This window comes from Calliphora vicina, chromosome 1, assembly GCF_958450345.1.
Source record: "Calliphora vicina chromosome 1, idCalVici1.1, whole genome shotgun sequence".
NCBI classification, from domain to species: domain Eukaryota; kingdom Metazoa; phylum Arthropoda; class Insecta; order Diptera; family Calliphoridae; genus Calliphora; species Calliphora vicina.
Window position 1 is genome coordinate 58702954 of NC_088780.1, and position 11013 is coordinate 58713966.

The 11013-nt window shown below is 28.2% G+C and overlaps 1 protein-coding gene across 1 annotated transcript; it reads right to left on the reverse strand.

The window, feature by feature from the left end:
* Positions 1–1617: 1617 nt before the first annotated feature.
* LOC135948744 (ninjurin-1-like) lies at positions 1618–9436 on the reverse strand. The gene is made up of 3 exons (XM_065498181.1): positions 9304–9436; positions 7017–7193; positions 1618–1821 (listed from the first exon to the last, which is right to left on the reverse strand). The coding sequence occupies exons 1-3, from the start codon at positions 9352–9354 to the stop codon at positions 1618–1620; spliced, it is 432 nt and encodes a 143-aa protein (XP_065354253.1). The 5' UTR covers positions 9355–9436.
* Between the last annotated feature and the right edge of the window lie 1577 nt (positions 9437–11013).

An 11013-nucleotide genomic window follows, 5' to 3' on the forward strand; every position in this document is an offset into this window, starting at 1 on the left:
GAATTTTATATCAAAAGAATTTTATATCATAACCAAAAAAAGATCGAGCAGAATTAAAAAAATAAATAATAATAAACCTAAATATCTCTTGAACTAAAAGAGATAACTTACATGTGTATTTATATATTACATTTCAGCTCATTCGGATCATACTTGGATTTTTGGAATTTTTTTTTAAAAAATGTGAGACTTGAGGTGGCGTGTAATTTTGCTAATTAAGCGTAAAAGCTTTATTTACAACTTTGGTTTCTTTGGTGACCCCCACTAAAACTTTCCGACAAAAGTTTTCGTAGAATATTTGAATCCTTAAATGTCCTTTTTTGATTTTCTGGAAAAAAGGGTCAAATTGACCCCTAAAAAGAGGAGCTAGAGGGTTAAGATCTTCCACAAAAATTATCCCCATAAAATTCTACGATATAACTCTGACCATAAGAATTCTCTCAAACATTAACTTACAACATTTTTTTCAGTTAGTATAATGCTACCTTCGATCAAAAAGTTAAAATTTTGACCTACTGTAAAAAAAATTCAGACCAGCTGGACTATAAGTTTATTCTACAAAAATGATCTACTCATCATGCCCTTTGAGAATTATAGGGTGGCTATTCTGTTCCGAAAATGCTGTTGGACATTGTAATTATTTCATTTCTTTTAAATATTTTTAAAAATGTTATCAACGTTTTTAAGAAATATGTTCAAATAAGCTAGAATATATCGCACACCCAGTTCAAAAGTTACTCAACTCAAAATTCATTTTTCTGGTTTACATGCTTAAACTATGCACAATACACTTGTTTATCTATAAAAAAAAATATCAGTGTATTTTGTTGTCTTTCATTATGTTTCAATTGGTATATATTTTTTTTTTTTGGCTTCTGAAAAATTTGTCAGAAAAACCGAAAACTTCCGAGTTTAGAATAATGAAAAAATCAGTTTTGGATACTCTAAGTACAATCACAACCGAAAAAGTTCAATTTTCAATACAGAATGGTACGATTTTTCATTTGCCATTCCTGATTTAAAATATGATTTAGCACATCGGCAACCTTTCGCTCTTCTTTGCCCTTATGAATGCTGAGAACAGATTATATCATTAATAGTAAACCAGCATTGATCTATGAGAAATGAAACACAACTTTACAAACATATTGCATGTACATATGTATACAATTTATGAAATATTTTTATTTAATTTAATTTTAAAAATAATTGATGCTATCTATAGTAAAAGTAATATTTATTAAAATGATTTTTCCGTTTACATATATTCTAAAGATCTTTTTTCTGATGATCCAATAATGGTAGAGGTTGAGATGAGTATTCGATTCCAAAACCGGATATAGTCACATTTATTACCGATATGACAAATAAAAAAAGCAAAATGATATCGTTTAATATTATAGCGACCTTTTGATCCTGTTTACGATTGATATTCAGACTTCCGATTATTACAAAGAATATACCAACCATCAGCTACACCATAAAGAAAAATTAAAAAGAAAATTTAGTTTTAATTAAATTTATTTATGTTTTATGAAATAAGCCTATAGTAAATTTATTTAAATTTGTTTCGTTTTTAATTTTAATCGCTATTACAAAATCGACAACAATATACAATTAATTTAAACCACTTAAAAAATCTCCATGTGATGGCGGTAAACGAGAATCAAATGCCGATATAAATAAATTGATCATGGTTACAAGAAAAGCGAAACCCGTTCGAAAATGATTTATAATATCGGCCGATTGATGAAATTCAGGCTTGTGCAAACGACAATCACGCATTAGACTCGCTGATAAAATAAATACACCAGACAGGATCTATATTTTCATGGAAAAACAAAAATAGCGACAAACGACAAACATGCCCAATGTTGTGTATTATACATAAAATATACGATTAAATATTTATTTTATTTAATTCAAAACCTACCGTACGAGTATTTATTTATGTTGTATGGAAAATATTAATACATATGTACATTAGGGTGGCCCTTAATAAACGAAAGTTGGATTTTGGCCATTCTCACCCTCCAGTTTGGTGAACATTAGTAAAAAAATCATCCTGAAAAAATTTTAGGTAAATCGGTTGGGGATAAGACGTGCCGCAAGCCCTCTGAAGTTTTGAGATGCACTTACAAGGGGAAAAAATGCATTTTTTCAGTATTTGTAAAAATTTTGTCATTAAAAAATCACTTTTGTAATTTAGTTTAAAAGAAACGAAATGTGTACGCAATTGTCGTTCTAATGAGACATAAAAAACAGAAATCGGTCAAAAAATGTTAAAGTTATTAAAAATTCGCCAGGCCATTGACGTGTCTCAGGCCACTAGAACAAGAAATGTAGGAACATAATTAACATATTTTGAGAAGTATTAAAATAAAAGCTCATTTTTACTTAAAATATGTCCATATATACTTGTATATGAGTTTTTGTCTTCGTAGGATACCGTTAACCTATTCTTAGGTATGAACAAAAAAATAAAAATTTTTTAACGGCAGTTTCAAAACTCCATTTTCAAATTTTTAAAAATGTTGTTAAACTAATTTCAGAATATATTGATCATCTTATTGGGATTTATTAAGAATATAATAGGGAATAAAAATGTGAAAAAATTATGAAAATATCTCTTATAGTTTTTCCGTACCTGCGATTTAAATTTTGAAATTTTCGAGAAAAACCAATTATTTGGCAATTTTTAGGCCAATGAGCTCTATTTCCTTACTCTTATGAATTTTAAGCCAAACTTATTCAGAATATTATAGTCCAGATAATTCTAAATATACTCTGAAACATTTACTAAAATCGGAAAACGTTAACCCTTAAATCGTGAAGGTCAAAGGTAAAATTTTTCAATATTTGGAATTTCTCTTGGAAAGATTTCGAAATGTTCGAAATGTTGAATATTTTTGGGCCGATTTTGATGAAATTTAACAAAAATATAACACAATCTCTAGGGTTTATAATAACAACACAAGAATGGAAATTAACGTTTAATGGCACTTGGGGTTAAAATGAACCCAAACTTTTAAAATCATAATTTTTTTATGGTTTTAGAAGTTTGGGGTCATTTTAACACCAAGTGCTCTATAGGGTTAATTTTAATTTTTCTGCTGTTTTTGTAAATACTAGGCTTCGTGTTATATTTTTGATAAATTTCATCAAAATCGGCCCAAAAATATACAACATTTCGAACATTTCGAAATCTTTCCAAGAGAAATTCCAAATATTGAAAAATTTTACCTTTGACCTTCACGATTTAAGGGTTAACGTCTTCCGATTTTAGTTAAAGTTTCAGAGTATATTTAGAATTATCTGGACTATAATATTCTCAATAGGTTTTACTTAAAAATTTTAAGAGTAAGGAAATAGAGCTCATTGGCCAAAAAATTGCCAAATAATTGGTTTTTCTCGAAAATTTCAAAATTTAAATCGCAGGTACAGAAAAACTATAAGAGATATTTTCATAATTTTTTCACATTTTAATTCCCTATTATATTCTTAATAAATCCCAATGAGATGATCAAAAAATTCTGAAATTTGTTTAACAAAATTTTTAAAAATTTGAAAATGGAGTTTTGAAACTGCCGTTAAAAAATTTTTATTTTTTTGTTCATACCTAAAAATAGGTTAACGGTATCCTACGAAGACAAAAACTCATATACAAGTAAATATGGACATATTTTAAGTAAAAATGAGCTTTTATTTTAATATTTCTCAAAATATGTTAATTTTGTTCCTACATTTCTTGTTCTAGTGGCCTGAGACACGTTAATGACCTGGCGAATTTTTAATAACTTTAACATTTTTTGACCGATTTCGGTTTTTTATATCACATTAGAACGACAATTACGTACACATTTCTATTCTTTTAAACTAAATTGGAACAGTAATTTTTTAATGGCAAAATTTTTACAAAAACTGAAAAAAAGGCATTTTTCCCCTTGTAAATGCATCTCAAAACTTCAGAGGGCTTGCGGCACGTATTATCCCCAACCGATTTACCTAAAATTTTTTCAGGATGATTTTTTTACTAATGTTCACCAAACTGGGGGGTGAGAATGGCCAAAATCCAACTTTCGTTTATTAAGGGCCACCCTAATGTACATATGTACATTAGAGTGCTCCAAGATTGTATGGGCGAAACAAATTTCTAGGTACAGGCCGTCCCCCCCTCTAGAATTGTTCTATGTATTGTAGAAACATGTTGTGTAAAATATTAGGATGATAGGATAACGTTAACTGGTGGCGCAACGACTCTGAAGTTTTGAGGTGCATTTACAAGGGGAAAAAATGCAATTTTTTCAGTTTTTGTAAAAATTTTGCTAGTAAATAATGACTTTTACAATTTAATTTAAAAGAATCGAAATGTGTACGTAATTGTCGTTATAATAACATATAAAAGACAAAAATTGGTTAAAAAATGTTAAAGTTATTAAAAAATCGCCAGGCCATTAACGTGTCTCAGGCCTCTAGAACAAGACATTTATGAACAAAATTAACATATTTGGAGAAATATTAAAATAAAAGCTTATTTTTACTTAAAATATATCCATGTTTACTTGTAAATGAGTTTTTGTCCTCATAGGATACCGTTAACCTATTCGCAGGTATGATCAAACAAATTAAATTTTTTTAACGGCAGTTTCAAAACTCCAATTTAAAATATTTAAAAATTTTGTTAAACAAATTTCAGAATTAGCTGATCATCACATTGGGATTTATTTAGAACATAATAGGGAATAAAAATATGAAAAAAGCATATCAATACCTCCTATAGTTTTTCCGTACTTGCGATTTAAATTTTGCGATTTTCGAGAAAAACTAATTTTTTGGCCATATTTTGTCGAATGAGCCCAATTTCCTTACTATTATTAATTTTAAGTAAAATCTGTTCAGAATATAATAGTCCATGTAATTCTAAATATAGTCTGAAAGTTTTCCTAAAATCGGAAAACGATAACCCTTAAATCGTGAAGGTCAAAGGTAAAATTTTTCAATATTTGGAATTTCTAATGGAAAGATAGCGAAATGTTATATATTTTAGTGCCGATTTTGATGAAACTTAAGAAAAATATAACATGAAGTCAAGTATTTATAATAACAGCACAAAAATTAAAATTAACCCTAAATAGCACTTGGGGTTAAAATGACCTTCAACTTTTAAAATCACGAAAAACACATTCAATATGGATGGTGCTAACTTTAATGTTTTTCAGAATTAAATAAACTGAATCATTTAAGTTATTTTTTAAATTTAATAAATCGAAAGTGCAATAAAGGCTTAAAATCAATTTTATTATTCAAAAATCTTCAATAATTTTGTTCATACATTTCTTGTTCTAGTGGTCTGAGACACGTTAATGGCCTGGCGATTTTTTAATAACTTTAAAATTTTTTCACCAATTTTTGTCTTTTATATCTTATTATAACGACAATTACGTACACATTTCGATTCTTTTAATTTAAATTGTAAAAGTCATTATTTAATGGCAAATTTTTTTACAAAAACTGAAAAAATTGCTGTTTTTCTCCTTGTAAATGCAACTCAAAACTTCAGCGTCGTTGCGCCACCAGTTAACGTTATCCTATCATCCTAATATTTTACACACCATGTTTCTACAATACATAGAACAATTATAGATGGGGGGACGGTCAAAATTAAAGTTTGAGTTGACTCTCTTTAGAGGAACCAGTGTATATACTAATATATATAATAGTATCAACTTTACATTTACACATTAGGGAAGATCCATGTGAATGCGGACAGCAGTCAGATTTACCATCTCCGATTTTAATGAAATTTACCACACACATAATATATCCAATATATTTCTCATATCAGTGACTATTTCAATGGAAACTCATTCAGATGTATAAATATCACGATTTGAAAATTGAAAAATTTTTAAAATTGCCTTAAATTATATACACATAATTGCCCATAACTTTGAAACTACTCAAACATTTGATTCCATTTTAAAGCCAAAGATATTGTCCTTAAAATGGTGTAAATAAAATTATTTACTTCCAAAAGGTTAAAGGTCATTAGTCGGAGTATATATTTCAATGTCAAAAATATCAAAGATCGCGGTGTTAAAAATTCAAAAAGAACATGGTATGAGGACATCTAAACTCTTTACTATATTCGTGCAAACTAATTTCGATGGAGAGTCGATTAGTTCAGGAGTTATAAAGAAAAACGTTATTAAAAGTACGTTTTTTCATATAAATTCATACAAAAATTTAAGCACCTGTGTTTTAGCATAAAAATTTAAATTGATTCAACTTTGTTCTATTTTCTATTTGCTTAAATTTTTACATGAATTTATATGAAAAAACGTACTTTTAATAACGTTTTTCTTTATAACTCCTGAACTCTTCGAGTCTCCATCGACATTTTTTTGCGTTTAGGTGTCCTCATAGCATTTTCTTTTTGAATTTTTAACACAACGATCTTTGATCTTTTTCACATTGAAATATATACTCCTAAAATTGACCTTTAAACTTTTGGAAGTAAACAATTTTATTCACACCATTTTAAGGACAAAATCTTTGCCTTTAAAATGGAATCAAAAATTATGTTGAACTTTAAGTAATTTCAATGTTATGGGCAATTATGTGTATACAATATTTGACAATTTTAAAAAATTTTCAATTTTCAAATCGCGATATTTTTGAAATGGAAAGGGTTTCCGATGAAAAAGTCATTGATTTGAAGAACTCTTTGGAACCGTAATATGTGTGGTAAATTTCATTAAAATCGAAGATGTCGAATCCGAAAATAGCAGTTTTCTGTCCGTTTTGATATGGATTCTCCCAAATTCAGTATGTGTTCGTACAACTATTGTAAAATCAGACGACATACAACTTGTACAATAGGTTGTGAATTTAACAAATATATTGAGGTTATTCACAATTCAGTTCAAATATTTATGTAGCAGATTTTTATATATCTCAATTGATTTTCTAAACTGTGAATATCTCAATTATGCTTAATACAATTTAAAACTAACCTGCAATACTATTGATAGACTGATAAGAATCAACATTAATTTGTAGAACGGATGCTGCTCTCCCACTTGTAAAATGTATTTAAGTTGTGATGCGTTTGCAGTCAGCAACGCTATATCCAACATGCCCTGGGCAATTGTCTTCCTCGTGGCATATCTATTGGCATTCATAACTTTCTTCTAAAACAGAATAAAATTGTTATTAGTTGTGTTGGCGTACTTGATAATTTGTAATACATAATTTGCAAAAGAGCAAGATAATGTTAAATGTGTCAGTTCTTTGATAGAGAACTTGATATTTGTTAATGAACAAATATACAAATATTTTAATTGTTCAAATGAATAAATATAAAATAATATTAAACAAATACTTAAAATATATTTCTAGTTGTTTTTAAATGAGTTTGTTAATAAAAATTATGAATTATACTTTGTTTTAACTTTAAATTAAATTTTATTAATATTTTTTATATAATTTATAGTTTCAAAGCAAACATATAATTACTATTAACTGCTATTTTTACTGTTTGTATGCGCTTGTTGATCAAAAATCATTGTATTATTACCTATTCGTTCCTTTGAGCTTTCAAAATACATTCATTAGAGAATTGGTTCCAGAACCATCCCAAGGAACTGGGCTATACAAATATGGAACTTTTTGAGAATCGGTGCTTTGCGTTTTTAGAATTTTTTTACTCAAACCTATGTGGGAGCCTATGTTCGCTTAAATGAGCCAAATTTTATTTTACATGCTTATGCATTAAGTGATCAATCAAAATTAAGCCTTGAATATGAAGTCATCCTGCATAAGAACGCTTTAAAACTTATTTGGACCATGACGGGAGCACCATGGTATATAAAAAATGAAAACATTCACAGGGACTTGGAAGTTTTAAAGGGGACTTGGAAGATTTAAAGAAATTCCGTGAGAAATATATTTTATATATACATATATATATATTTTTTATATTTTTAAGAATTTTATTTTAATATTGTAAAACCATCCCAACAAGTTATGCAGAGCCAAAACTCGATCAAGGCAGATCTAAGATGAGTGCTATTTATTCATGAAGCTCTATTGTTAGAGAGAAACTAGTTTTAATTTTAATTATATGATCAGTGAATCAGATGTGGGGATTTCTCAACAAATTTGGAATTTCATGAATAATTTGGGACAGAATTTCGTGGGGAGGGATTTGGGGATTTTAACAAAATTTGAAGATATTACATGCATTTTATCAAATTTTTAAACTATTTTAGTTTTGACTTTATGCTATATATTCAAAAATCGTGTAAACAAATTTTATTTTTTAAAAAATTATTATCTGCGTTTAAAAATGTCACATTGTTTCTAAATTTCGTGAAAAACACAAAAATGTTTGAAATGCATTTCGGAATGTTTTTGTTTCTAGGACACTTTTTAATTTAGTTTAAAAAAAATAATATAAATAAAATATATGTAGAAACAAAAGGTTTCATTAAAGTTTTAAGGGTGAATGACTTAAAAATGCGGGATTTACAATAGATGGCGTATCTTTTATCGCGGTTTTTGTTTTTAATAACTTATAATCGATCGCCTTTTAACATGGACCCACCATATTGAAGCCAAGGTTACACAAATAAAATTAAAGTCAGGCCCACGGCTCTAGACTGCTCTAGACTTGGAGTACAAAGTGCTTTTGTACATTTATAAAACCGATATGGCTTTACGGCATTCAGCTATGGGGAACAGCCTCATCATCTAACGTTGAAAGAAAGCAGTCAGCACTGTTATGGACAATAAAAGGTGTCCCATGGTACATTCGCAATAGTAATATCCGAGGGGATCTTAATGTCCCCATAATTCGCGAGGAGATCAATCTCTCCAGTTTAAACTAACTGTCAAAACTATTGGATCACCCAAATCACCTTGACAGGGAGTTGCTGTCATTTTGAAGTGTACATATCTGTCATTTATTCTCTATTCTCTCACATAGTTATTGAACATTATATTTAGTGTAAACAACAAAGATTTTTCATGCTTCGAATTGAAAGACGATTTCGGATGTCCGAAATGATGCTTGGACGCTATAAAAGAAAATAATTTAATAATTTTTTTATTTTTTTCAACTATCGCAGTGTTATTATTTATTTTTCAGAAATACCAAATAGAAGCAACTAATTTTTAGTTGATTTTTTTTTTTGCAAACAAAACAAATAGGTGATAAAATAAAAAAAATACATCTGTTTTAGTATTTTTTTTATTTTATCACCTATTTGCTGGTTTTCATCTGAAATTTCCAAAATTTACCTCTGTCTCGTTGTTCATTATGTCATTAGCACTATGGTTTACTTGCGCCATTTTACTTTGGTTTGGTAGCAAAAAATACAATTATTTAATTCGAAATCCGTAGCAGGATATTTTTTTATAATTTATTCCAGATTAGTTGAAGGCACAACAGCCAATTTTATTTTCGACTTTTTAGGTTGCTTGAAAAATAACTATTTAATTAATACTGCCACTATACAGTTGCATTTATGAACATCACATCAATATTTTTCAATGTACAGTACTTGCATATGATTGTATGTAGTTATTATATCCACTTTCATTGAAATAATTAATTAAGTTTTAATTTTTTTTAAAAATTTGTGTCTGACAACTTTTCGATCGGAGTTTGAAACACAAACACATCTTAACGATTTAACATCTGAACACTTACTAACTGAATATATTAAAATACATCATATTTATACAGAGTGAATGAAACAGTTCATACAAAAGCCATTAAACAATTTTCGGTTATGCTCAACCACATAACCTACACCACACAGTGGGGTCGTTCGGAAAAATGAGCTAATAAATTTGTATATTCTAAAATACTGTTTCGATTACTAAATGATGTACGAACGAATCGTACAGGAAGAAATAATCATTAATAAAATAAATATGATATATCATAGGAGCGAAGTTTTCTGCTGGGGGAGAGAACGATACTTGTGGAAGCTCAGTACCAGAATTCTGTAACTTTTTAACAACAAAATTTAGTCGTTAAGTAATCAAAATGCATTAGTTAACAATATTTATCGTTAAAAGATAATCCGAATTAAATTTTACGGATTATTTTCGTTAAAAATAGTCGGTAGATAACGACATTTGTCAGGTTAACAACAAATAAAATGTTCTAGTTAAGCCATAACGATAATTGTTTAGAAGTTAGTTTTGTAACATAAATATTTGAAATAAGCCGTTCTTTGAAAGTACGATTGGTCAACCTTTTTGTGTTCGTTAGATACGGACTGATTTGAGTTTTAAATATACAAATTATCTTGCCTTAATTACACGGTGATACGATGGAAAAAAAAACTTGGAAAACGACCTAGCGTGGGTTATAGGTCTTACTGAGTAGATTACAAATTATGCCGAAAAATTTCAGAAACACCCTCAAGAAGTTATTCTAAAAAAATGGTTTTCAGTGATTTTCGTCAACTTATCGACCTATAACTCAGTCAGTTTTTGTCCGATTTAAAATTTTGTAACGTGTTTGTAAAGAAAACTGATTACGCTTTAACATTACATCCATTTATTGATACATTTGTAAGTTATAGGTATTGTTTTTGTTAAGAATATCTGAAAACAAAACAAAATTTATCAATTTTTTTAATTTTAGTCGCTTTTCATTGATGATTTTGATATGAAAGCTTATAAAAATGTATATCAAAGTATAAAGAAAATTCAGTTCTTAACAAGACATGGTTTTAATTTTTCCAATCGCATGAAAACTGTAAAAGTTATTCAACTTTTCATTAATACGTTTTTTTATTATTTTCTCAGCGCACATGAATAAAAAAAAAAACAAAAAACTATACAATAATATTTATAAAATTTTTAATTTACAATGTAAATTTGTTGAACATTTTTCGAAAAAGTTTAATAACTTTTGCAAATATAATCCGATTTTAATAAGCAATGTCACGTTTTTGTGTAAATAAAATTGTCTTTAAAATGCTGTGCAAAAAA

Coding starts and splice junctions, on each gene's coding strand:
- LOC135948744 (XM_065498181.1), bottom strand. CDS start 9,354: ATGGCGCAAGTAAACCATAGTGCTAATGACATAATGAACAACGAGACA. Junction 7,194..9,303: donor TAATGAACAACGAGACAGAG/GTAAATTTTGGA, acceptor ATTCTGTTTTAG/AAGAAAGTTATGAATGCCAA. Junction 1,822..7,016: donor GTCTATCAATAGTATTGCAG/GTTAGTTTTAAA, acceptor ATGAAAATATAG/ATCCTGTCTGGTGTATTTAT.